Source organism: Nipponia nippon, unplaced genomic scaffold (assembly GCF_047370975.1).
Source record: "Nipponia nippon isolate SJK-2023a ecotype South Korea unplaced genomic scaffold, ASM4737097v1 scaffold_12, whole genome shotgun sequence".
Taxonomy (NCBI): domain Eukaryota; kingdom Metazoa; phylum Chordata; class Aves; order Pelecaniformes; family Threskiornithidae; genus Nipponia; species Nipponia nippon.
The window spans coordinates 457,783-484,737 of NW_028262313.1; the positions used below are offsets into that span (position 1 = coordinate 457,783).

The 26,955-nt window shown below is 58.4% G+C and overlaps 1 protein-coding gene across 2 annotated transcripts in view; it reads left to right on the plus strand.

Moving 5' to 3' along the window:
- MID2 (midline 2) overlaps positions 1-23,699 on the plus strand; it is a 113,418-nt gene extending 89,719 nt beyond the window's left edge. For both annotated transcript variants that reach the window (XM_087748979.1, XM_087748980.1), the window contains exons 5-10: positions 4,230-4,378; positions 4,891-5,018; positions 5,598-5,741; positions 10,880-11,041; positions 20,041-20,248; positions 23,082-23,699. In XM_087748979.1, the coding sequence (XP_087605105.1) occupies positions 4,230-4,378; positions 4,891-5,018; positions 5,598-5,741; positions 10,880-11,041; positions 20,041-20,248; positions 23,082-23,484 (1,194 nt within the window). In that variant the 3' untranslated portion in view covers positions 23,485-23,699. The remainder of the gene's footprint in view (positions 1-4,229; positions 4,379-4,890; positions 5,019-5,597; positions 5,742-10,879; positions 11,042-20,040; positions 20,249-23,081) is intronic.
- Positions 23,700-26,955: the final 3,256 nt, after the last annotated feature.

A 26,955-nucleotide genomic window follows, 5' to 3' on the forward strand; every position in this document is an offset into this window, starting at 1 on the left:
TCTTGCTCACTAATAATCTTGCCAGTGCGCCGGGAAGCGAGAAGGACACGAGAAGCAAATGGCAGTGGCTATGGAGTGACCCACGCCATCGTTTAGATGCTGCATCGCTGGCTTTGTTCATCCATGTCGTATCCCGTAAGCCAGCCAGCTCCCCTTCTCTTCCCATGACTTCCCCCAGCCCTGCCCAGGTACTGGTGCTGGGATGGGCTGGGTCTGTGTGGGATCCTGTCCTCAGAGGTGGGGAGTGCAGCCGGGCGGCTTGGGGAGGGGCAGGATCCCAAGGCAGGGGGAGAGACAGTGGTGAGAGCAGGGGCAGGTCGCCCAGAGAAGCTGGGCTTCCCATCCCTGGAAGCGTTCAAGGTCAGGTTGGGGCTTTGAGCAACCTCATTTAGTGAAAGATGTCCCTGCCCACGGCAGGGGGGTTGGACTGGGTGGTCTTCAGAGGTGACTGTGTTTGCACACAACCTCGAGCCCTGTGGGAGCTGGGGGGGGACGCTGCCAGGGCTGCAGGGAGCGAGGCCACGTTTTGCAGGACAACCCCAGGATCGTGTTGGGTGTGTGGCAGCTTGCAGGGCCCTGGCAGGACTGTTTCTGAATTCACAGCGTTATTTGCTATCGCTGTAATTCAAACTACATGTGAGCGTTAAGTCAACAGCGAATCGGAGCCCGTGAGTTCTTGCTGCAGTGGAAGCAGGCTGCGTGTCTGGTCCTGATAACAGCGGTGGCAGCAAATCCAAGTGTCATGCGGCGTAACAAGCACTACCTGCTTCATCGGTCCTGCTCCCGGGCACCAGCACGCCAACCCTGCTGGCTGTGCGCCTGGGAGCTGGCAAGCCTCGGCAGGGGAGCGGAGCGATTAAACCGCGGTGATGTGCTCCGCTGCCTCCTTCCCTCTCCCCCTCTCCTCCAGCTGCTCCTGGGCTTGTGGCTCTGCGCTGGGACCCGCAGCCGCGGTGTGGTCAGACCCATCCGGGATCTTCATGGGGGCTGGAGCGGGTGCAGGGAGATGCTGCAGCCCAGCATCACGCTGCGGGGACACGGGGCTGGGAGCTGATGTCCTCTAAAGGACATCAGGGAGAAGGAAGAGGGAGAACGTCTGGGGTTCCCTCATACCTTGGTCGCCTAACAGCTCTGCCACCTCTGCTGACGAGTGACAGCCGCCTGGCCACGCGTCCTCACCTCCCAAGTTTCACCTGAGCTTCCTCGCTGCTTGCACGGAGCCAGCACGGGGCTGGCTGGGGCAGTAAATCGCACGGGGCGGGTGCCAGGGTCCGTCAGGGGTCTCTGCCGGGTGGCTGGGGCAGGCAGGTACCAAGGGCATCCTCACCTCTGATGGGCGATGTCCTCACCCGTGCTGGCAATGCAGCGGGCGCTTCCCAAGGGATGCCTCACCCTGGGTGCCTTTGCAGAGCTCGCAGCGCTGGCTACAGGATGCCCAGGTGTCCTCACCTTGCTGGTGATTCACCCCAAGGTCCCATGCTGCAGCCCAGCGTGCTGCTCCGTGGCTGGTGCTGGAGTGGGTGCGGCTGGGTGGGTGCCGCGCTGGTCCTGCAGGGCTCCATCAGCTGGCACCCAGCCGTGTCGCAGGGTGCAATGGAAACCCCTGAGTGTTTGGGGGGGATGCAAAGTCACGGCTTTTTCTTGGCTTGGGCTGCTCGGAGCTCATCTGTTGGATTTTCACCCTTGGTCTTGTTTATTTTGAGCTCCTGCGGAGGTGCCGGGTGCTGCGGAAGGATGCCCGCAGCCGTGCAAGGGGAGCAGGGCCCTGCTGTCAGCCGGGGCACTAGCATGCTGCTTAATTGTAAATGCACTGACAGCGCTGACGCCTCGGCAGAGCAGCTCGAGCAGCCTCTCCTCGCCACCGGGAGCTCCTGCTCTTGCTTCCTGACGGATTTTCAAACCGCAGACGGGGAGGACTGACAACGTGCTGCAGGGCAGCGGCGGCGAGTGAGGAGCTGCCACCCGAGGAGCTCTGGGAGCCGCTGTCACGGCGGCTTCGCGAGGCTTGCCAAATGCCCCGCTCCCTCGTTAAAATAAAGGAAACAAGGAAATAATCGTGCAGACGAGCAGCACGAGGTAGCGGCTGCTCCCTTCGGAGGTGGGCTGGGAGAGCGGCCGGTGGTCGCGTGGAGCAGAGAGGACGTGGGGAAATCTCTGCCACTGCGTTCTCGCAGGATGAGTCCAGCACTGTGCTTGGTCGCAAGTGCCTGCTAAATAAGCAAGAGGGAATTACGTTCCCCTGGTTGGTGCCGCAGGCGCGCTCCTGGAGGACCGCTTGTTTCTCTTTAGGACACGTTTGTGCCGTTCGGGGGAGCCTCGTGTGGGACGCGGCTGCAGAGCACAGGGCAGGGGTCTGGGGTGGGATTTATCATTTCGGAATCTGCTGTTCCAGGTACTCCCAGCCCAGCTCCATCTGCTGATATTTGCTTTCCCCTCCCCTGGGTGTCTGCGGGGTCCTTCACTGCAGATGCATGCAGGAACAGGGCACTGGGAATTTATATTTCATTAGCAAGTGCCTGGTTGCCCCTCTCAGGATGCTTTTCCAGATACAGAATTACTTCCAGCTTGGCTGTGAACATAATTCCCAGTGTGCTGATTCGCCTCCTTTCTTCTGTGTCTTTGCTGGTGCCGATGTAGGACCCAGGACTGCTCCTCCCGAAACAAAATATTGTCTCTGGCACCAGCGAAGCATCAGACAGCCAGAGCAATGGTACAGCGGGTTTTAAACACGTGGTATTGACCTCAGCCACCTCCAGCTCCAGGCTTTCCTGAGCTCCCGCTCCCAGCTTGAACAGGACTACCCCAAAAATCAGTGTCGGCTCCTCTGTAACCTCCCTTTTCCCTCCCATCTGCTCTGCTCCCGGCTCGCGTTCGCGTTCTCCCGTTTCCAGCGTGAAGCTGCCCGTTCTGTGACAAGCCCCCGTTGTTTCTGGGGGTCCAGCCAACCTCCCGCTCGGTGCCAGCCGCGCTCCAGGGGACGAGGGGACCCTGCTGCAGGGTCCCCCGAGCCCCGGGGCGACCGAACCTGACCTGGGTGCGGGCTGATGGGCGGTCGGCGCCCGGGCTGGCTGCACGCATGTGTGTGTTCACGCAGAGACGGGAGGGAAAGAAGGGGGTTGCATCTCGTGATTATTTTGTTGTGGGAGCTGTAGGCCTTAGTTCAGTAGACCCTACAGAAACACGACCATCGCAGTCCATGAGCAGCTTCAGGGATGACCTGAGGCTTGTGCCTGCCTTTCCTTCAGCTTCGCCCTGGCTGCAGGGAGGAGGTGGGAGTTTCCAAGGGGCTTTCCCTGGTGCTCCAGCACAGCATTCCTCTGAGACACGGAGATTTTTGCCTAAGAAACAACGTTTCTTCTGGTTCTTTGCTCCCCTGCTGCTGCTGAGCACCGGGACTTTGCAGAAGAGAGAAGAGGTGCCATCAAACCCGTTCTCTTTGTTTATTCCTTAATGGCTCGTTCAGTGCTGTCCTAAGCCATCCGTAAATACCTTCCACAGAGCTTTGCGGGAAAGGACCAAAGTCCCAGAGCTGCTTTTCCCTAGCATCACTTCATGTCCCCTTTTAAGCGGTGGCAGGGCTGGGCCTGAGTTTCCACTGGGCACGGCAGAGCCCTGGGCACAGGCTGCGTAGGATGCGCGTGCGGACGGAGCAGGGCCCGTTCCAGCCACGTGCCCTGTTTTTGGGTGCAAGCTGGTGCCTGGGCTGGCCCTTCAGCTCCTCCTTCCCTGTGTTGTGGGCAACTCTCCTGTCCCGTCTTACTGCAGCACCTCACCTTTAATTGCAAAATGATTTGCGGCTGCAAATGTGATGTTTTCCAGCAGCTCTGCTGGGGCTGAGCCAGCGTGAGGTTTCCCTGCCCTGCGCTGAATTGCTTTGCAGAGGAGCGCTCCTCTCCCAGCCAAACCTACCGAGAGCCGGCAGGGAGGGGATGGCGTTGCTTTCGCACGGGAGGAGCAGAGAGAGGATGCATCTCCTGCGTTGGTCAGGCGTGGGACCCTCAGAGCGGTGCGGAGGCTTTTCCCTGGGGCTTTCCCACCTGCAAGCAAAATTTAACGCAGAAAGTGCGTTGCTGCTCTCCCTCCCCAGAGCCTTTGGGGCCATTTCCGTGCCGTTTCACTGCTCCTTGCTCCCCCTGAGCAGCCCCTGGCTTAGGATGGGGTTTCCTCTGTGCTTTTCAAGCTACGTGCTGGCTTCTGAGCGCCTTTGCTTCCCTCTGCTCCTCTCGCAGGTGATGAAGCTGCGGAAGCTGGCCCAGCAGGTCGCTAACTGCCGGCAGTGTCTCGAGCGCTCGACGGTCCTCATCAACCAGGCAGAGCACATCCTGAAGGAGAACGACCACGCGCGGTTCCTGCAGACAGCCAGGAACGTGGCCGAGAGGTGGGCTGGCACGCGTGGCCCGGGACACCGATGGGATGCGGCTGGAGTTGTCCCCGGGTCGCAGCTCCCTGCCCAGGGACACCCTGTCCTCCCCCCGCAGCCTTCCAGCGTGCTGCCCGCAAATAAACGCCGGTCAGGGGAGTCGCCCGTTCCCATCCCTTGCAGGACAGGAGCTGTGTGGCAGGTCCTAATGATGCTGAACATCTTCTGTGGGAGCAAACATCATTCCCTGGGGGGGGGAAAGTGGTGGAAATGCCAATCCGAAGGGAGCTTGGGGGGCAGTCGGGGCTGGGACGCCCCAAGAATGGAGCCCCCCCCCTCTCTGGGGACCTGTCCCCAGGCGGGGCCGCCCTCGGGGGGCAGGAGCAGTGGTTAGCAGGTGCAGGCCGGTTTCCCAACGGCGGGTACCGTCACCGCTGCTCGCACCCTTTTCATCCCCCGTCTTGCCGCTGCTGGGTGTCGGGAGTAGCACGCACCCTGATGTGTATTGATGGGCTCTTCTTTTCTTTCAGGGTCGCCATGGCAACTGCATCCTCTCAAGTTCTGATACCAGATATCAATTTTAATGATGCCTTTGAAAACTTTGCTTTAGATTTTTCCAGAGAGAAGAAGCTGCTGGAGGGGCTGGATTATCTAACCGGTGAGTGCGGAGGCACGCTCCCCGCCGCCTGCGCCCCGCGTCTTCCCCGCAGCCCTCCTCCCCGCGCCCGCCGAGGGCTGGCAGGCGTATCTTAAAGCAAACTAGGTTGCCACTCCTTGTCACGGGTAAAAAGTGCCTGGTCAGCTGCGGCCGAGCAGAGGCCGTGCTGTCACCAGGCCAGCGATGCGTCCCCCCGTCCTGTTTGTGCTCTGCCGCTCCCGGAGGGCAGGTGGAGACGTTCAGAAAGCAGGTGAAAAATGACGGTCTCCACGACGCGGGGAGGAGGCTGATGCCCATAAGGATCCGAGAGGGCGGATTACAAAGAGGGAACAGTAAATTAACCAATTCTTGTACTTCTAATGCACTGCATGCTTTAGCATTTCCCTTTTGCTGCCCTTTTTGTGCATCTCTTGGTGCTAAATTACGAACAGAGAGATAAAATGAGACGGTTGTTTGTGTTGAGAGACTCTGCTCCCTGCACAAGCCCATCTCTATCCTTAAGGGAGCAAAAAAGCCCTAGGTATATTAAGAAAAGAAAGCACAAACTTACTGAAATACGTTATCTGTGATCTCCTGCAGCACCGAACCCGCCGTCCGTCCGAGAGGAGCTTTGCACGGCCTCCCACGACACGATCACCGTCCACTGGATCTCGGAGGACGAGTTCAGCGTCAGCTCCTACGAGCTGCAGTACACCATCTTCACCGGCCAAGCCAACTTCATCAGTAAGTCGCTGCGCACCGGCTCGGTTTGGGGACCATGGTCCGGTTTGGGAAGGAAAAGGTTCTCAGGGAGGTTTAAAGGCTGGGATTAGGGGAGGAAACCACAATGAAGGATCCTGCGAGGACACTGCTCAGGGATGTAATGAAAATGCTGGAGGACCCCCCGTGCTGGGGGTCTGTAGCTGAACCGTTCTGCCCTGCACTTGGTGTCTGCAGCCTCTGGCTCAGTGAAGCATCGGCGCGTTAGAGGGTCTCATCCATCTCGCAGCTACCAGATCTGTGCATCTCACAGCGTGCCCTGGGGTCATACGGGCAGGGCAGTGCCGGCTGCTCTGGGGGCTGATAATTAAGCATGATTTATATACCCTCCATAACAATATTGAGGCACATCTCCAGGTAATTTTTCCTGAAAATAACTGCCGTACCTAATTATTTTTCCACATGGCCACAAATTTGCTTGGCAGGAATGGGATTCGAGGGCCGAGGCGGGCTCTCGCTGATGGGTCTGTGGTGGTACCCAGTCACTTAGGACTCACTGTGGTCAGACAGCAAGGAACCTGCGGCTCCGGTCGCAGCATCCAGCTCCTCTGGGAGAGCCTGGGCTCTATGGACTGTGTGGTGCTCAGCGTATTTTCCATGCCATGATAACTTCTAGTGCAACAGGACGGCTTTAAAACAGTTTTATAGGGCTGAACCTGCCCCCAGGCTTGCCACGAGGTCAGGACAGCAACCTCTTAGATGCAAAGCTCCCTCCTGGATATTTGTTATTTGGTGAAGACTATGATAGTTACGGGGTTTTTAATATTACAGATATTTTAACAGTGCATTAAACAGCCGGCTCCATCGTTTGGGGAGGGAATGGGATTGAGAGGCATCCGCACAATGGATGCGTGGTTGTTCGCGAGGCACCCTCGGAGGCGCGGTGTGTCTTCAGCCGGGGCAAGAGGACAAAGCAAGCCTGTGATTAGGGTGGCTTTGAAGGGACGCACTCTGCCTCTGGTCCTGCTGCCTGAGTGGAAAGGAAAACAGAAGCAGTGAAGGCAATGAAGGAAGCAGAAGCAACGAAGGGAAAAGGAGGTGGTGGGAGAGACCTGCTGCAAACTGGGGGGAGGCAGAGGACCTCTGGCAAAGCATCGCTTTGTCCCAGCGACCTCCTGCCGCTCTGCCAAAGATCAGGACCTTAAAAACCAGAGTTGTCCTCCGAGGGCATCCCAGCCACGTGCGGGGGCTCCGGTGGACCGCTGCTCATCAGCACCACCGTTAGCCAAGGAGTCTGTGCCCGGGAGGATTCCTACCAGCCCCTCGCAGCGCTGTGCTGGCCGGGGCCAAACGCAGTCCGAGGGTGCAAAACAACGCCGGGCATGGCAAAGCTGAGCTGTGACAGGCAGGCTGTGCCGGCAGCCGTGCTGAGGCCTCGGGAGGTCGTACCTACCCATGCAGACCTCCCCATCTGACATCAGGGCTGGAGTTTTGCTCTGATATGGGCCAGGCAGAGTTCGTCGGACATCCTGGATCAGCTGAAGGCTTGAAGGCAAAATGAGCCAGAAGTTGCCTGGGGATTAAAACTAAATGCGTGTGCCAAGTGTGTATTTAATTTCCTCCCCCCACACCTAAATTGATCAAAAGAGACTCAGACTCGGAGCTTTTTGGCACCATGGCTTGTCATTAGGGAGAGCTGGTAAACTGCAGGTTGAAATAGCCGGGGCTGGAAACTGTGGCACCCTCCGCCACCCCCGAGGACAGATGTGTCACATCTGCAGGAGCTGTTTAATCCTCCTTCTTTGCTGTCAGGAGGGTTTATTTGAAAAAGAGAAAAAGCTGGCTTGTTTGTCCTCGCCATAAAGCCAAGGACGATTTGCCAGTCTCAGCAGCAGTGGTTTATTCCTTTGGGCGCCCGGTGAGTCCTCGAGGTGTCAGAAATACATACCTGGTGTGATTTCTTGTAACACTGCCTTTTTCCTAAAATTGGAGGGAGGGGGTTTGCATTCTGGAGGAAAGTTAATTTGTGGGCTGGGTTATAGGAGAGAGTCCAGTGAGACTTCTTGTTTCATATGAGAAAAAAATATGGATGTTGTAATGGGAGAACAAAAATACAGCTTCCAGTTTGTCCGTCCTGAAGTAGTGCTGTGGAAGAGCACAGCGTCCCCACAGCATGGCTCTTGCAAGAAAGTTTTATTCCTGGTTTTCCTTGGTCGCATTTAGCGTTGTGGGAAGTGCTGACAAAACGCTTCCGAGGGGACTTTTTGGGCCGCTGTCAGTTGATCTCAGCGGTCAGGAAGACGTCGGTGCTGGAAGCGCCGTGTCGCGGCACGGGAAGGCTGCTGAGTGCACTCTGAGTGTGCGGGAAGCTGCCAGAGAAAGTTACCGCTCGCGACTGTCAAAGCTGGGTAACGCTTGCGCCCCCGGCCTGGCCAGCAGCCTTCGCCCCCAGCTTGGAAAACAAGGTGATTTGTTTCCTCTCGGTCAGAGGTTAGCTGTGGGCACCCGGCGCTGCAGCAGCCGCGTTTCCCCTGCTCAACTCTCCTCTCCTCCCCCAGCCACAACACGTCGTCTTCAGCATTTGTTCTTCCCTGAAAGCCCGGGAGAGCTCAGCCCTCTCCTCTTTGGCTGAGTTCTTAGATGGCCACCAGCCTCCATCTCCTCTGCACCGGCCAGCTGAGGAGGAAACGTGGACCATGCTGGTACCACCGAGCTGTTTCGGTGGGGAGGGACACCTGAAGGTCTTTGCACCAACTCTGCAGAAGCCGGGCTGACTTAGAGCTCAGTCAGGTTGCTCAGGGCTTGCTTCTTGAGCATTGAGCATCTCCAAGGATGGAGAGTCCCCAGCTCTCAGGGCCCTGCTCCAGTGCTTCCCCACCCTCAGGCAGAAGAATGTTTTCCTTTTCTAAGCAGGAGTTCCCTCGCTGCAGCTTGTGCCCGTGCCCCGGGCTGTGCCGGGCCCCTCGGGGAAGGGTCTGGCTCCCACCTCGCCCCGTACGCCGCTTTGAGCACGTGGCTTGGACTGCAGCCCATCGAGGGGCTTGGGAACCAGTCACCTCTGGGCGCCGTGTGGGTTCGGCACAGCCCTTAGGCAGTGGGGGCTATGGAAACAGCAAGGGCAGCTCTGGAAAAAAGCCCAGAGGGGCACACGTCAGGAGTGTCTTCCTTGGCCGTCTTTGGGAGCTCTTCATAGAAGGAGTAAGGAAAACATCAGTTAACATCTCAGAGGAAAAAATGAATAATATATTGTCACTTGAAATAACACAGTCAGGTCTGGGTGATGGGAGCGTTTGAGTCCTGGCTGAGCTGAAGCATGAAGAGGCACTGGCAATAGAGCGCTAGGGCTCAGCGAGCAGCGGCAGGAGGAGGCTTCCCACGAAAGGAAATACCTTCTCAAAGAGCACACGGTTGGCCTGTGCAACCCATCCCCTTCACGCTCTCTTTAAAGCCAAGAGCTCGGCAGGAGTCGGACATTTTTATGGATGATGAAAGCTGCAATAAAAAGGATTTTTTTTAAGCTTTGGCAAGGATAGAAGCCCTCAGTCTTCAAGGCCAACCCCTTCTTGCTTGTTTTGGGAAAAAAACCTGCTCGGGAGGCCAAATCATTCCCAGGCTGTCATCTCTCAGCCACCTTGTCCTTTCCAATGAAGGATCCAAAGCTGGCCCTTGTCTGCAGGGAGATAACACCTACCAGTGCTTGGCGGAAAGCTGTGGGCTCCGATGAAAGCAGCTCTGCATGTAGGATGCAATCGGTATCACATCTGTTTTATTTTCCACTTCAAATAACATTGCTCTGCTCCCCTAGGCCGTTTCCACGTATATTTTAAACCAAATCCAGGCTGACAATGACTGCAACCTGCCCTTGTCCTCCGGCTGAGTGAGCCACTGGAGATAAATAACCACCCCAATGGAAGCCCTAAAAGAGGAGGTGTGGAGCGTTTTCCAGGCTCCTGCCTTCCAGCCGTGCACGCGTACGCTGGCGACAGGGGGCTAAAAGCCCTCCCCCGGTCACCCTGAATTCACAACCCCGCTCCTCACCTATCCTCTCGCTTTTGCCTCCAGCTACTGCCTCTGAGCTCCCTCCTTATTCTTTCTTCGGTTTAAAGCAACAGTCCCATGCTGCGCTAGCCGCCCCGAAGCCATTCGCTGGGCGCCCGGAGCTGCTGCAGCGGGTGTCCTGGGGGCTCGCTGCCCCCGGCCCGCTGGTGCCAGCGCTGGAGGTCCCGAAACCCGCAGCATCCTCTTCCCCAGCGCTGGCTGCTCGAGGTGCCTGTGCGCTCTGCAGGTTATTCTCACCCCAGCCGTGCTGGCGACAGTAACCGCATCTGTGGCACCACGCAGGGCTTTTCTCCTTTCCTGGAGTGCTGCGTCATCCCACCTTGGATGCAAAACTACGTTTTCAGTGCGTGCTGGGCCCTGCAGCTCTGGCAGCGCAAAGTGCTGCAGCATTAGGGCTTAGCACCTCCAAGGTCTTTAGGCTCTTAATTCCTTTCCATTTCCAGAAGGAGTTTAGGCTCCTGAATGATTTCCAAGCGTCCGGATCCTGCTCCCTTTGCTGGGAGCTGTAATTTTCTTTGAACCACTTTGCAGATCGGTCTACCCAGGGAGCCGAAGCATCAGTGTCCCTTGGACATGGATTACTGCTTCCCGCCACAGAGCACCGAGCGCTGTGCGGGAGGGGGATCGGGGTGCAAACATGTCCCTTCCTGCTGCCGGCATTGCGTATTGCAGCCCCTGAGCAGCAGGGAGGGTGTCCTGCAGGAGTGAAGAAGCGAGGGAGGATGATGGCGGGCACCACCTTCTCCCGGGCCCCAGCAGCTGCCTGTGGCATCTGCCCTGGCGGGAAGGTGCCGCTGGTTGAATTCCTCTTTCTCTGCACCCTTTCCCCATCACTTCCCACGGCAGCACCTTGAGATGCCAGCGCCCCACCCCTGGCTTTGCCTTACCAAGCATTGCCTTCATGTGATAATAAAAAAAAGGCTCTTTGAGTTGCCGAGGTTTATCATCTATGGAAATTTTCCTGCAGGTGCTCTTAACTCTCAGGCAGGTGGTAAATCAGCCCGAGGGATGCGTGGTCAGTGAGCTCTGCGTTAGCGGCACGTGCTCTTTGTCTTCTGTCCTTTCCTGTGAATTAATCTTTCCCCCGCTCTCCCGTACCGCAGGTCTCTACAACTCCATGGACAGCTGGATGATCGTCCCCAACATCAAGCAGAACCACTACACCGTCCACGGGCTCCAGAGCGGCACCCGCTACATCTTCCTCGTCAAGGCCATAAACCAGGCGGGCAGCCGAAACAGCGAACCCGCCAGGCTCAAGACCAACAGTAGGTGCCCGGGCGCTCGCCTCGCGTTGGTGGGTGGTGGGAGAGCAGCTTCATCCGTGCTCGAGTCCGAACGGGTACGGCTGAGCCGCTCCCTGCGAGCCCACAGTTGCTGGCACCGTGATGGAGACCCCCGGGTTATTTAAATTATTTAACATGCCCGTCCTACTCGGTGTCTCAGCTCCTTCCCTGCCTCGAGGGACGGTGTCCTGCTACCCCACGCAGTGCCTGGGGCTCCCTCCCATCAGCTCTCTGCTCCTGTCAGCGTCCGTCCCTACGGGTCCCTGGCACAGCTGGGATTTTAGGAGAGCATGGAGGTCCGTCTGCCTGGTCGCTTTACATCACTGGGCTTTTTGAGGCCGATGTATGGAGTCCCGGGGCAATTGTGTGCTTGCGCGTGGCTTTGCTCAGAGAGCTGCAACTCTGGGGAGCCATAAGGACATTGAAGAGTGTCTGTGTGGTAGCGGATGGGGCCTGGCAGCCATGCGCAAAGCAGAAAAGAAGTTGCACTTCATATCGCTCTGGGGACGGCCAAGGAGGGTCAAATATGCTTAGGGAAATGAGAGTGAGATTCGATCAAAAACCAGAGGGCAGCCGAGCCGGACCCGTCCCGGCAAGGAGGGGGTTTCTGGGTTCGCAGTGGGAGGAAGCCTTTTCCCATCGACGGGCAGCAAACGCGCGGGGCCGTTGGCGCCCGCTGCCTGGGGGGCGTCACGGGAGAGGCAGCGTGAAATGTCCGGGCCGAAGACAAGGCGGCTCCCCAGGCGTCTGCCCGCCGCTGCCTGCTCCGTGCCCGCGTGTCTCCGGTGCTCAGCCCGGCTGTCCCGGCCCAGCCCCGGCAAGCACAGGGCTTCCTTTCCCTTGTGTTTCCTTTCCCGACGTTGCAACCGCTCCTGCCTTGACTAGGCTTTTGAGATGATTTATCGCCTCCACCTCCTCATTTTCTTTGCGCGACTTTAAACCAAATGAAATTAAGTAAAGGCAGTGTAGCAGTGGGGCTGGAGGGAAGCTGCCGAGAAGCAAGCTGCAATTCAATTCTGCCTTGTTTATTAAAAATGTATCCCTCCTGCGATTGCTGTTTTTAAGTGCTTCCCTGTGCTTTGAAAGGCGCTCGCTCTGGAAATAAGAAATGGGTGGCTTGAGAAGCCGAGAGCGATGATGTGACACAGCAGCACAGAGGGGAGTGAGGGCCTTTGCTTCGGTAGCAGCTCCCAGGGGACCGGGCTTGCTCTTTTGGTTTTTTAACTGAGCGTCAGTCATCAGAGCTGCCAGCACGCTGCTGAAGGCTCCTCTTCAGAGATGAACTCGATTTAGTAGATTAAATAAGAGCCCAATCAGGTTTTGAACTCCCCTTGTTGCAGGGATGTGTCTGCAGCAGCTGCCTGCATGTTTGAAATCTCAAGCAAGCGTCACCCGAAACGCTATACAAGCGGTTACGCGAGACCGCGGCTGTGTGTGTGCCGGGAGCTCCTTTCATGCGACCGAACGGCCACGGAACCGTCCCGGCGCCTCGGCCTCGGGCGATGGGAAGGAGAGGCGCGCGCTCCCCTCTGCCGCTGTCTCAGCGCTCATCTGCAGCCCATGAAAAGCGTTTAGAGAAACTTCTGAACGTTTGACTTAGCAACGTATATAGTAGGTTATTTATATATTTTCTTTCTGAGGCCAGCCCCGGCGTACATGGGCTCCTTTGGGGTGTTAGCTGCGCATCATCGGGGGGTGCCGGCGGAAGGTGCTGCCGCCCCACGCTGCGTCCCCAGCACCCCCACGCCGCACCCCCAGCACCCCCTCGCTGGCTGTTTCTCCCCCCTGTATTTGTCATTACGTGGCAACAAGGTTTTCTCCTTTTCGAGTGGGTGATTAGAAGATAGCGCACGCTTTTCAGCTGCTGTAACCTTGGTGGAAATGTCAGCAGCTCGAGGAGGAGATGGGCCAATTACCATATTTCACAGCCCTCTCTCTGCTCCCGAAGTGATGTTTGGAGAGATTCCTTCATCGCCAGAAGGTTGGTGTCAGGACACGTATCGATTTCTGCGGCATTAGTGCTGTCAGTGCTGGTGCTAAATCTGCGTTCCCGAACAGAAGAGCTTGGGAGAATAGTTTTGGTTTAGTGACAGAGAGAAACCTTCCTTTGCTGAGTCTGGGCCTGAGTAGCTCTTATTTATAGCAAGTGTCCAAAAGTGGATGAAAGTGCCAGAATACAGGGACAGTCCCAGCTCTGGTAGTAAATAAAGTGCAGGGAAGGTGGTTTTTACAGTCCTTGCCTTGACCATTGCAGACTGGTCTTATCCTCGCAGTTCCGTCTCTTCCTGATTTACGCATCTCGGTGAGACCTCCTGTGTTGTACGGGGTCGCTCACGTCCGCGTCCCGTCTGAAACATCAGCCGATCTCATGGAAGGGGTGGGTTTGCTGCGGCACAGTTTTCTGCCTGAGCGATGGCCTCCGAGGTCCCTGTTAGCGAGGGGATCGTGTCAGTGCAGATGCTTCCTAAGGAGCAGGGTGATCCCTAAGCAAGCTGCCCAGCAGGGCGTCTGGTGCAAGACTCGCAGATTTGGATGGATTTATTGCTTTCCTGCGACTTGACAACTCAACATTACAGTCCTGCAGCTTTGCTTCCTCGAGGCGATGTCTGATGGGAGGACAGTAACCACTGCTGTCAGGCTCACTCTGCAAGGTGTCCTCTGGCCCACGGCCGCCTTCAGCTTGTTTGCTTCTGACGGCGGGGCAGCTGGCTGAGGGCCGATGGGCCAGGCTGGTGGGTCACAGGTCCATCAGGTTTTGTACATGAGCACTTCTGGATATGAGGCGCGGGTGGCATCTCAGATGGCTGGTCAGAGCAGGGACGTTGCTGCTGCTGCGGGCAGAGAGGAAGAAGAGAAGAGCGAGAAGGGCTGGCAGTGCGTTCCTGTGGCTCGGTTTGCTCTTCTGCTGGGCAGACCATGGTGGACATCTGCAACGAGGACAGAGAGCGTTTCTTGAGGGCGGGAGTACGTATCCATCCCTGCCTGTCTCTCCGCAGGATGCTTTCAGCCGAACGTGGTCACCTGCCGTCTGCCCTCGCAGCAGGAGGAGCAGGGTGCACGGGGAGCTGCCACACCGCGGGCACGGGCCGGGCCGGTGCTGCTGCGGTGGTGCCGGTGCTGCTGCGGTGGTACCGCTGCACCGACCCACCCGACGGAGGGGGCTGGCTGCTCCTCATCCTTTCGGCTGAACGTCGGAGGTTGCCTCTTGCTGCCGGGGGAGCTCGGTCCAGTTGTTTCTGTAGCTGTTACGTAAAGCAACGCACAGCCCTGTCTTGGCTGTCCCGCTGGATGGCGTTTTCGACATGCTGGAGCTGGCGTGGTTAGCAGGACCTGCTGAGCTTCACCATAATTGATTCCTTCCATGAAGCATCGAAAAAAGAAAATCTGACAGTGTAGCCACCCCATTAATAGCCCTTGTCTTGCAGACAAATTACTGCTGAGGTCGATAGAAAACTAAATATTCTTATCTGCACCCAGGATGAGTGAGCCTCGCGTGCTCCCGCCTCCGCGCCGGCCTCCCTCGTGCACCTCTTCCAGGGAGCGAGGGGTGAACAGGGGCATCCAGAGCCGGTGCGTCTGCTCATCTCGATGGGTGCCAGGAGCCCGCTGAGGTCCAGGGGAGCCGGGCGGACGCCGGGGTTCCGCAGGCAGGGGCTGCAGGCTCCCGCCCGCCAGCACCTCCCCTCTGCCCGGCTCCATCCCAGCGCACCACTGACCTGCTTAATTAACCTTGAACCTTCCCTAGCGGCAACGTCGGCCGCCCCCTCCTCCCTCTTTGCTGCCCAAAGCCAGCCAGGATTTCGTCCTCCCTCCTCAGACGCGGCACCGCTCGGGGCTTCGCAGGGAAGGGAAGCGGGGTTACGCTGATGAACACCCCGGAGGGTGCAGCTTGCTGTGCCCAGCCCCGGAGCTGGGCCGTTTCCCACGGCTCTCAAGGCCCGTGCAGGCGCCGTGGATGGATGAACCAGCGAAAGGCTATAGGGAATATTCCAGCAAGCTGAATTTGTGAGATAAAAGTTGTCTGAGTGACCAGCCCAGGATGTATGGGTTAATGAAACCTTGACGGGAGGAACCGCCGTAACTCCCAGCTCTGCCAGGCAGTGCTGGAGGGTGCAGTAACTGGGAGCAAAGGGGAAGCTGATGGAGGCTTTGGGCAGGGAGCGGGTACATGAAGGCTGCTCTGCCCACGCTCCCTCTCGTGCAGTCGAAGACCCCCTCAGCAGATGTTGCAGAGCAGTGTCCGTCTCGTGGGGGGAGCCTGGCCGGCACCCTGGCATCTCCATCTAGCCCAGCAGCACCAAGCAGTTCTTTTCTCTTGCTTTGTCTTCCCTCGCCTATGACAAAGGTAATGCTCTCCTCTCCCTTCACCTCCGGTTTGTGCTGCCCGCAGGCCGGAGGCGCCGGTGGGGCGCTGGCAGCATCCCGCAGCGGTGGGGCAGCCCCCTCGCCTGGCTGGGCGCCCCGTGGGGGCTGAGCCCCGCTGCCGCCATCCGCCCCGCGGCAGGGGGCCTCTGCTTCTCCCAGCCATGCTGTCCTCAAGCCGTGAATCCTCCAGCATCTTCCCATAACCCGCCCTTGTCCGGCACAGCATCGCTCAGGGTGCCTGGCGCAGGCAGCCCGAACGCGGAGGACCCTGCCGGGGATTTGAGGCAGCTGAGGCTGAGAGCATTGAGAGCCTGGAAATCCATGTTGTCTTCCAGGGCCAGGGTGGTAGTTTGGGAAGGGGGTCAGATGGGAGCAGGCACCCCGCTCTGTCCTCTGAAACACCCTCTGTCCTGAGCAAGATTTCGCAGCCCGGCTTCTGCTTTTTAACTCCCATCTTGCCCGTCGCTGCACGCTGTCTGCAGATATTGCTCGAGCCCTTGGGCCAGGATGTGCCAGCACAACCCAGCGACGAGGGTTGGGTTCCAGTTGTTCACACTGACCTTAAAAAGGGGTCGTCCTCGTGAAAAGGGCTGTGACTGTCTCTCTCCTGACAGAGCCGAGTATTTTTATACCTCGCTTCCTCAAAGCTTGTCTCTTTGCATTACTGCCGGAAAAAGACAGCTACAGAAATATTAAAATAGCTAGAGGAAAGGAGGGGATGGGTCACTCCCAATTTGCAGCTTTACTTTCAGGCCTCTCAACTCAATTATCTAGCAAATTGGGCTCCGAGGAAAATCAACACGAGCTACCATCAGGTATCAGAGCGCAGCGCGGCTGAGCTCCATTACGGGGTCGCACTTGAAAGCTCTCCAGCCTTGCCGTAGCTAATGCTGCCGGCTGTTTGCCATGGTTCCCAGCCCCGGCTTGGAAACCCCCTCGCTGCATAGCGGTGGTGCAGGCGTTTTTCCTCACCAAGACTCCGTGTCTGTAGCCGAACACGGGAGCGTGCCCGCAGGCACGGCTTGTTGTTCACCGCAGCACCTTCCCTGAGCCAGGCCAGGGACTGCCCCAGGTACCAAAGCCTGGTTTTTAACTTGTTTGCAGTTATTTAAGGGGTTTTGCTGCAGCTGCCCTATTCAGTTTGCTTTGCGCTAAAGCAGATGGATCCCTACAGGAATCCTACCCGGTATCTCTGTGCTCTTGCTGTATCTTGCACGAAAACTCACAAAAACACTAGAGCTCAATTTGCTTCTTTACTTCTTGGTGTTTTGTTTGCAAAAACAGGGATAGTTGGGAGGCTTCTAGAGGAAAATCACTGGAAAATAAGGAGGTCAGATGCAGGCTGTGCTTTGGAAGCCGGCGACGGGGGCGTGCTGGGGAGGTCACCCCGCTTTGGTTGAGCTTCTGCATAACCCGTGTCCCAGCGCTGTCCGGTCCCCGCCAGCCCAGAGGAGCACGGGCAGGGCTGTCCTGCCAGCCCGGCCGGGCCTGCCCAGGCGGCCGTGCGGAGTGCTGTGAGGTGGGGAGCGCGCCCGGCCCGAGAAGGAGCCCGCGCTGCAGGAGGCCATCATCGTGGCAGCGGGGCTGTAGGCAGGGCCGTGCCGAGGGCCCCGACGTGGCAGTCGCAGCAGCCCTGCCCTGCGGAAGGCACGGCCCGACGTGTGCAGCCTGCGGGGCTGCCTGCAGAGCCAGCGCTGAACGCAGCCCCGTCCTTTTGCACGCCTTTCCCAGAGTGACGTGGGCTGGGGCAGAGCACGGAGGATTTTTTCTGTCCCCTGGAAAGGAGATCGCTGTCGCTGCTGCACAGCAGCTACTTCAGCTCAACTGTGCTGTTGATGTGGGTTCACAGGCAGCTGATCATGTATCAGGACTCCACTTTACAGTTCCTTTTAAGAGAAAAAATAGGGAACTACAGATGGAAAAACCTCTGGGGAAAAAAAAACAAACCACCATTAAATTTGCAAAGCCAAGAGCGCAGGATTTAAAAAGCAGCAGAATTAAGTTGCATGTGCAATTTCATTTTATGCCTGCCATTCCTGCCTTATGCAGCAGCCTTTAACGCGCGGTCCCACGGCCCTCGCCCCATCGGGCTCCCCGCTGGTGCCAGCGGTGAGGGGCTGCGGCGGAGCAGAGCGCCTGCTCACCCGCGTCCCCGGCCGGGCTCGGTGGCTCGGAAGGGCGGGCGCCTGCCACAGCCAGCCCGTGCCTGCGCCAGTCGCGCTTTGTCGTCAGCGCTACTAAAACAGACTGGTGCGGAAATGTATTTCCACCCCTGCTGGTACTCGCCGTAGGAAAACCCACCACTCTCGTGGGACCCCACTGCCCCACACTCAGCCCCTTCCCGACGGCGCGGTGCCCACAGGGCTCCCTGCCGCTGCTCCCCTGGGGATGGGTGCCGTACTCCCCGTAGGAGGGTGCAGGGTTGGAGCAGCAGTTTCCCAGAGGAGCTTTTCTTTTGCAGCAGCAGCCAGAAAGGGTCGGTCGCCAGCCCTCAGCACCCCCGGGGATGCTCCTGTGTTGCACAGAGCGGTAAACCGAGGCACAGTCCGTGCCTGAAACCCGTGACCACGTAGGGATGGACCAGGAGATCGTCAGGGCTGGGCAAACTCATTTAGCTGTACAAAAAAAATGGTGCTGTATAGGAAAGCCAAAGTCTGTCCTGAACCAAGAGCAAAGGGAGTGACGGGAAGCTGCTGGAGCAGGGAGCAGAGGGGCTCCCCGACACACTGGCTCTCTCCCCTCGCCACCCCGAAGCGGAGGGCTTCGTTTCGGACTTCTCAAAATGCAGCCTTCTGGCTTCTCCTTTCCACACCTGGTCTTAAAGTGACCCTAAATTATTAAAGGAGAAAAAAAAAGCATTGAAGCAAAAGGGATTGTGAATCCCCCCCCCCCCCCAGAAAAGCTAAACCTGGCTCAGAAGAGCCGCTCTGGCAGGGCAGCGGGGGGTTCGGGGGCTGGGCATCGGCCTGGGCATCGCTGGCAGGGCTGCCCACGAGCAGCCCGAGCAGAAGATGCACCGAATCCCCCGACGCTCCGTGCTGAAGAAGTCTGTGTTTGCAAGTACTTTTCTGCCCCCATCCCCACCGGTGTCCCTGCACACACAAGACCTCGGGAGCCAGCAAGGGTTAGTTTTGCGGCAAGGCTGCATGGCACCAAAAATTGGAGCCTTCCAGAAAAATCCTTAGGGCTCGCTGTTGAATGTGTTGCACAGCTGGTGCCCAGAAGAGCCGGTGTTTGTCGACATGAGGGGGGGCAGATGTTCCCCTGGCCTTGCGGATCTTCAGGAGGGTTTTATCAAAGCAAGCAGGACAGCCAGTGTGTGTCAATTAGGAAACAGTTTGGCTGTCTGCGTGCTGGTAACGTTACAAAGGAATTGCAGTTGGGTTTCAAGCCAGCATTGAAGGTCTGCAAAATCCATCAAACGCCGTTCTGTTAATTGCGGAGGAAGCCCCGGGGCGTGCGCTCACTGGCTGGCCCTGAGCTCACATCTCCCTTCCAGCCTCCGCTAAACACGGGCTGGACCCGACACCTTTGATTTGCTTCCACCGCTGCGTGGACGTCCCAGACTGTCTTCTCTGAGTGGTGAGACCTTGTTTGGCAGTGGAGAAGCACTGGAAAACCTTGGGCATGCTTCCTATAACATGTAATAGCAGCCTGTGCACTACGGGGAGCAGTCTGCGTCGGCTGCTGATGGGGATTCGGGGACGTGCTCGATGCTGCAGTGCTGCTTCTGTGATTCAGTATTGTTGTACCAGCACTTAAGGGTCTGTTCTCCCTTCCCCGTGCTCATATAACTCTCATTACTGCTAATAGAGTATGGATCCGTTCAGGAATTCAGGCTACATGCCCTGCCGAGGTTTGCTTCGCAGTGCATCTTGATGGCATCTTCAGTGCCATTTCCATTACCTGGAAACATCCCCCTGTTTCTGCCACAGCATTTTCCATCATGAACAGAGGGCAAAAGGGAGCTGGCTCTGGTGGGGAATGAGGCATTTGAAGGGGGCAATGCGCAATAAGGGGACCCCAGCCGTTCCCCAGCCCCTCACCTACGGATCCCTGCCAGGATGACGCAGCCCTGCCTGACGTGCCGTGCTGCCCAGCCCGGCTGCTCTCAAGTCTGGATCCTCCCTGGGGGCAGAGAGCTCGCTCTCTTCAGCTCATTTAGCTCTGCATTTTGGAATTTCACCTCCTTTCCCTCTCTTTGGTCTGGGAAGGTGAGAGATTCCCGGGCTGGGGAGTAAGCCCAAGGTGCAGGTGCTGCTCTCATCCCTGCTCCCCTCCGTCTCGCTGGCGGGGCCGGTTCGCTTGCAGGCGTGGGCAGCTCTGAATTGCTTTCTCCTTCCAGCAGGGCTGGGGAAGCCGCTGCAGGCACTGGGGGCACGGGAGCAGCCCAGGGACCGATGGCTTACGGATCAGCCCATGACCGTAGATGCACAAGGCATGTGGATGTGCCTCGGTGTCTTGCTGGGCATCTGTAATCCAGTGTCCTTGGGCAGTGGGGGAACCTTTGGCTCCCGGAGGATGTCCAGAGAGCCTGGGGCAGACATTTCCTGCCACGTGCTGCCTGCACGATGATGGTAACAAACATAAATCCTAATCCGTGTGTCTTCTAACAGGTCAGCCTTTCAAGCTGGACCCCAAGATGGCTCACAAGAAGTTGAAGATCTCCAATGATGGGCTGCAGATGGAGAAGGACGAGAGCTCCTTGAAGAAGAGCCACACGCCCGAGAGGTTCAGTGGGACAGGATGCTATGGCGCGGCAGGCAACGTCTTCATTGACAGCGGCTGCCACTACTGGGAGGTGGTGGTGGGATCCTCGACCTGGTAGGCAGCACCACTGTCTTCCCTTCCTCTCCTGGCGGCCCTCAGATTTCCCCAGAGATGTTGTGGGACACACTAGGGTTAAAGGCCAGGGTTTTGGCTGAGCTGCTCATGGGCAGGGAGCTGGTCGAGACCTTAAATCTGGGTGGCTGTGGCTGTCAAGAGGTTTATGAGTTTCTCCTCTCTGCCAGAAGCTTTTAGGTCCAATCCAGTCAGGCTGCAAGGTGAAGCTTGTATCATTTCCCTCACCTGCTGAACCTGCTAATGCCTGCCAGGGCTCAAATCTCACCCCGCTGACAGGGCAGGGGTGCCACGGAGCTTTACATCTGCTGGTTTTCCCATGTGCAGTGCCCTCCCCTGGGCTGTCTCGTGCAAGGTCCCGCTTAGCTGGGCCAGACGTGGGTGTGAAGGCTGAGCTGGAAGGCTAAGCAGAGGGGGACCATGGCTCAGCAGAGGGGATGCTTCGCTCGCCATTTGCTCTCCATGACCCTGCGCTGCTGCCGCGTGGCTCTGCCTCGGGAGAGGCTGCCTTCATTGCCACGAGCTGCGTCTCCTGAGGGAGGACGAGTCCATGTCTCCCTCCCATCGGCAGGAACATAGAGCTTTGTCCCCACCTTGGGCCACCCTGGCATCCGCTGAAGGCCACCAGGCTTGGTGGAGCACGAGAAGCAATGGCAGCTCGGGCTGCAGTGCCTGCGCTGCAGTGATTGCTCTCGGCTGAGGTTTCGTGGCTGTTCTCTGACCCAGACTCCACAGGTGCTGCAGGAGTGGGAGGACGCGAGCCAAGCCTCCCTGCGCGTCGTGGGAGATGAAGGCAGCATTCCCAGGGGCTACAAGGATGAGGATTGCTTTAGCCCCGCTCCCCCCAGCAGCCCACTGCCTCCTCCCCAGCGCCCTTGTCAGAGGTCCTTGCACAGAAGCACTGCCCCAAGTACAGCTTCTCGCTCCCAGCAGTGGCAAGGAGCAGCCTTGGCCCCGCAGCACCGCCTTACTGCAGCTCAGCAGGCACCCCCAGCCCAGACTTGCCCTCAGGCCCAAGCCCCTGCCTGCAAAACACACGCAGGCAGCAGCAGAAGGGACGAGTCAGGGGTGCGAGGTAGTGCACCCTTTGTTAAAAAGCAGTTTCTGACTTCAGCAACTTGATTTGTCAGTTGTTTCTCAAGCAATTTTTCTATCTGGAGCTGTTTCTTAGAAATGGATCTCTTCCAGGCATTGTTTTGCTGATGACCGAATGCTGCAAGACCTTCAGGGGAGGAAATCGCTGTCAAATACAGAGCAGCTGCCCGGGCTCTGCGGAGGGGTGCGTGCGGGTGCAGGACGCGGTGCAGGACGTGGTGCAGGACGGGGTGCAGGACAGGGTGCAGGATGGGCCCGGCTGCCTGCTGGGAGGCAGCTCATTGAGGCGGCCGTGGCTGCGACTTGGGGTGAGCCCGCAGCCCTGTGTCCTGCTGAGGCTCGTAGCAAGGATGCTTTGATCAAAGGTGGAGTGGGACCTGCAGCGCTCAGCAGCCTTCAGGGCCACCTCCTGTCCCCGCACGCCTCAGACCCCGCACCGACACTGACAGCCCTTCCCCACTTCGCCCCAGCCCTTCGTTGCCGCTGCCAACAGGGCGATACTTTCACACGGGTTAACGCTGCCAGCGCTGTCCGTGTGCTGCCTCCTTCGTGGCGTGTAACGAGGGCTCGGCTGGTCCTAGAAACCCACGGGAGCTCCAGCCAAGGAGGAGCTGGTATTTGAGTGCTGCTGCAAAACATAGCTCCTCTCCCTCAAAGAGATCCTCGGGGGACACAGAGCACACCAGCCTGGTTTGGGGAGTGGATCGTCGCCTGGTTTTGCCCTTCTCCCCGTCCTGCTTTCCCCAGCTGGTCGCTCTTGACCGAAGCTTGCTGGTTCTTCCAACTGACCAGAGGGATTCTGAGAACAGAGAGTGGCCGCAGTCAGAACCCAAAGAGAGGTGGCACACGCTGGCTTCGTGCCCCCTAACTCATGACGGCGAGCTTCAGGGGAATGATGCTCTTCTCCCAGGGGCTGCAGGCATGGCCGGGAGGGAAGGCCTCGCAGTGCGCTGGCAGCTCTGCTCCGCAGCGGCAGGGGGAGCAGATCAGGAGCTCTTTGTCCCAGGGGTTTGAAGGAGAAGGGTATGACTTCTTGCCTTGCCCTGAACCCTGTGCGTGCGCAGCTGCTGCCTGAGACAGAACACCAGAGCTGGTGCTCGGGGGTCGTTAACACAGAAGACCCCTCTCCCTGACCCGGAGAGCTGGCTCTGGGTTCTGGCTGTGCCTGTCTCCCCTCTCTGTTGGGAAAGGGGGGCTCGAGGAGCAAGCACAGCAGCAGCCCCAGCTCAGAAACCGCTCCCAGTGCTCACTCCCACCGGGCTCAGCCTCCCATCCACCCCCGGGATGAAAAATGCCTTCACACAAAGCACGCTCAGAAGTGAAACAATTGGGTTTTATTATGAGAAAGCCCCTACCAGGCAGATCCCCGGAAAGCCTCTGCTGCCGAGCCGAGCTCGAGGCAGTGCAGCATTATCGAGCTGCTGCGTTGTTAAAGCTCCTTGTGCAGCACAATGGAGCTAAAACGGACGGTTCCTGCTGAAGGCACCCAGCTGTGTCACCTCTGCCTCTCGCCCTGCCTGGCAGCAGGAGGTTGGATGGGGGGAGAGATGCTTTTCCCCTGCCAAGCCTCTGCGAGCGGCTTTTCAGTCACACAAAGCTGTTGCCGTGCTGCTTCCACAGCACGGACTTTTAAAGCACAGGGTGCCAGCAGCTGCCAGGGCTGGACTTTGTCCTGCGCCGGCGCTGGAGGTTGCTAAGCAAAACTTCTCCTCTCTTCCAGGTACGCCATCGGCGTGGCTTACAAGTCAGCCCCCAAGAACGAGTGGATCGGGAAGAACTCCTCATCCTGGGTCTTCTCCCGCTGCAACAACAACTTTGTGGTGAGGCACAACAACAAGGAGATGCTGGTGGAGGTCCACCCGCAGATGAAGCGCCTCGGCATCCTCCTGGATTACGACAACAACGCGCTCTCCTTCTACGACCCGGCCAACTCCCTCCACCTCCACACGTTCGAAGTCTCCTTCATCCTGCCAGTGTGTCCGACCTTCACCATCTGGAACAAATCCTTGATGATCCTCTCGGGTCTGCCCGCCCCGGACTTCATAGATTACCCAGAGCAGCAGGAGTGTAACTGCAGGCCCCAGGAGTCCCCGTACGTATCAGGGATGAAAGCCTGTCACTAGGCTGCCCCAGCCCTGCCCGTGCCCCGCGGTGGCACCAGCGATGCTGGCGGGTGCCGGCGGTCAGAGTTGGCTGCCGGCAGCCGTGCCGGAGAGCCACTGTGCAGCCGTAACGCTCCAGCAAGCGAGCGCCTTCCCACACGCAGCTCGATTTTGTTTTTAAGGGGAAAGAGGAAGAACCTCTAACTGCGGCTGACAATAAACTCCTGTTGGCGAGCTCCGCTGGTGTGCGAGTGCGGCTTGTGCAACTCCTTGGTGGTGTGCTCCGATCTCTCCCAAAGCGGATTGTCGCTTGGATGGTTTGGTCTTCCCTTGGGGGCTGGAAAGGCTGGGACGGGTTTTCGGGTGACCTTCTGAGGCGCTGCTGTGGTCGGGGGGATGTCTTGAGCGTCCCCGCGCAGCGCAGGTTGGAGCAGGAGGGATTGGCTTTCTGGAGCCCGTTGGTAGCTTGTCTCGAGAGCCAGGTGGGACCTGAGCATCGTTTTCTGGGGAGGACTTTCTGTCCCTCGCACTTGGTGAGCGCTGGCGTTGGTTATGTGGCGGATGGTCTGCGAGAGTGAAGGCAGCACCGAGAAGGACGGTCCCACCGCCTCTCCCGGCCGCGTGCATGCTGCTGCTGGCCGCGTCCCCTGTGCTTGGCCAGGTTTGCAGTCCCACAGTGGAGGGCAGCCAGCTGCGGACCCCATCCCACCGTGTCTCGTCCTTCGGGAGCTCACCAGGAGTCAGGGAGGCCCCCACCCTTAAGGAGCAAGCCGAAGAGCGTCTGGCCCCCGGCACAGGGGTTTGGCAGGCGCTCCTTCCCGACACAGGGTCTGGCCGGCTGTGCCCCACCACGTGTGGCTCCGTGTAGACCTCCGTTAGTTTCATGTCCGGTGTCCCTGCAGAAAAAACACATCTCCCCATGCTGAGCGGGTGGTCAAGTCCTGCCCAAAGACCATCTCTGTGCTTTATGACCCAAAATCTCAACTTAAGACTACAAGTCTTGGCTCTTGGTTTGTTCTCCACCACGGTGGTGTGAGTGTGGAGCCATCCTGTTTGCTCTGTGCAGAAGACTGAATCCATCTCAGGGGCTCCAGCCTCTGGTTACTGGGAGCTCTTTGGCTGCCACCAGTGCTCCCAGTAACCGCAACCACCAAGTCCCCTGGCCAAGTTTCTACATTTGCTTGAAAGCCAGGAGGAGCTGGGCTGGTCACGCCAGTCCCTGTGTCGCAGGGAGCCAAGACCCAGCACGGGCACCAGCGGACACGGTCCATGGCACGATTCGGGGCAGGTGGGCATGCAAATGTCCACATCGCACCCGTGGCACGGCGTGGCAGGGGTGCCGGGGGAAGCGAGGAGGTCAGGCAGCACGGTGGCCCGGGATGGGCTGGTGCTTGAGCTGTCAGATGCCTCGGTGGCATTGCGTGGGGACCGTCAGGCTGAGGCCTCCCAGCTCTGCCAGCCTTTTCCTTTCTTATTTTGGACCTTGCTGATAGGGAACTACCTCAAAGCCCAGCCTCGGAGGGGTAGGTGGCTGGTTCAGACAGGGTGACAGCACTTCGAGGCTTGTCCCACAAGGGCTGCGGGAGAGGCTGGTTGAACTCGGCTGGAGCCAGTTGGCCCTTTCCAAAAGTGGGTGCTCCCCGCCAGCGACCCAGCCTGGGGGACACCTGTCATTAAGTCTGGTGGTGGCAGCTGCCAGGCGATAGCTTTGTCCAGGGACAGCAGGTATGGAAAGAGCCTGTTTCTCAGTACAGCACCCCTCCGCTTTACCTGGCTGACATTTTTGGTGACTGGCTGCCTGACGCAGGGAGGGAGGTGGGTGTCACCCGCGGGGAAGGGGTCTGCCCCCTGCGCTGCCAAGCCGAGGGTGGTTTTGCTTCTGATCCAGGCTGCTCTCCCGTGGTGCTTGGCAGGGGCTTGCGGCGGGCGGGCGTCCCTCCCGGGCGGACAGAGCGGTTTTATTTGCTGCTTCTGGCCCCAGCGCGCAGGAGCACCATGTGGGGATGCAGCAGGGTCGCGTCTGCCATTCCCCACAGCTAAGCACAAAAACACAATTATTTTAAGAGGATAAGTTGCCATTTTCAGTAGGATGTTTTCGCAAAGCCGCATGGGGCTATCATTAAAGTCTTTTCCCCGTGTGCCAGTCCCGTCCGGGGCTGCTCCTAATGTGTCAACCTCAAACAAATGCCCAAGCACTGGAGATGGATTTTAGCGTTTGCAATCCAGGTGCCAAGCTTTCTGCCGGCACCGGCACCGCTTTGACTTGCTTATTGCTAGAGGACTCAGCGCATCCATTAACCCAGAGCACACGAGCCATTAATGTGACATTTGCACCTGATGAAATTGCACTAGTCGCGGTGGGATCCCCCTGCCCCGCCGCACACGTCTCGTACCCGGGCCAGGCAGGAGGACGAAGCGGGGAGCTCAGTGGCCCGTGTGCCCTGGGGAGCCCCGCACCCCGAGCAGGCGGTTCTGGGGATGGGAGCCCTTTCCGAGTCACCCACGTTTTCCTCTCCTGGTTTTGGAAAAGCAAAACCCACCCGAGTGTTGCCAGGAGGGTGGGAGAAGCAGCCCAGTCCCTGGTCCCTGCTCTGTAAATGATGCTCCCCCGCTGCTTTGCAGCCCTTGCCCCCCACCATGGTTAGAAGCGCCTGGGCTGTGATGCCGCAGCAGTAGTTTCAGCCAACCCGAGGCCTGCGGCCCGGGGTTGGGAATGAACGCGTTTCCCATGGCCCCTGCGGGGGTCCTGCGGGGGTCAGACGCGGGTGGAGGGGCCGTGGGGGCCAGGGCTTCCCGCGGGGCTGGGTGCTGCCGCGGCCCCTCTGCTCCTGGGGACGCCCTTGTACAGGCTTGGGGTGGTGAACTCCTGGTTACCGTGCGACCCGTCAGACTCTCCTCTTCCATGTGTAACATATTTGTCTTGGTTTTGTTCTGGGGGAGGGTTGTTCTTCCTGCTATGTTTCTTCCCTTTTTTGTTGGGGTTTTTTTTGCAACTTCTTTGTTAATGTGTGTATATATATATATATAAAAAGATATAATATAATATATATACGTTACTGGATATGTCTGTGTGTGGCAGAGATTGTGCAATCTGTGACATCCCTGGTCCTGGGATGCTCTCTTTGGCCATCACCGTTGGCGTTCTCCAAACCTCTGACAAACCGCAGACCGTGAACCTCAGGGTTACCGAGTCACGGGTGTAGCAATAAGTCACCACCACAAAAGAAAAGGCCTTTACTGAACATGAGCCGGGATGGCAATGAGCAGGCAGCCCAGCGGAGCCCTGGCTGGCAAAGCCCCCGGGAGCCCAGCGGGCTCCTTGGGCAGCTCAGCCGGAGCCGGTGGGAGGGTGTGCTCTCCCCGGGGATGACGCTGCGTGGCACGTTCGCGCGGGGGGACCTGCCAAACGTACGGCTGTGCCTCCACAGGAGCGGGGGGATGCATGGCATCCAACGGCAGCATTTCTTGTCCTGGACGGCAACTCAGACTTAA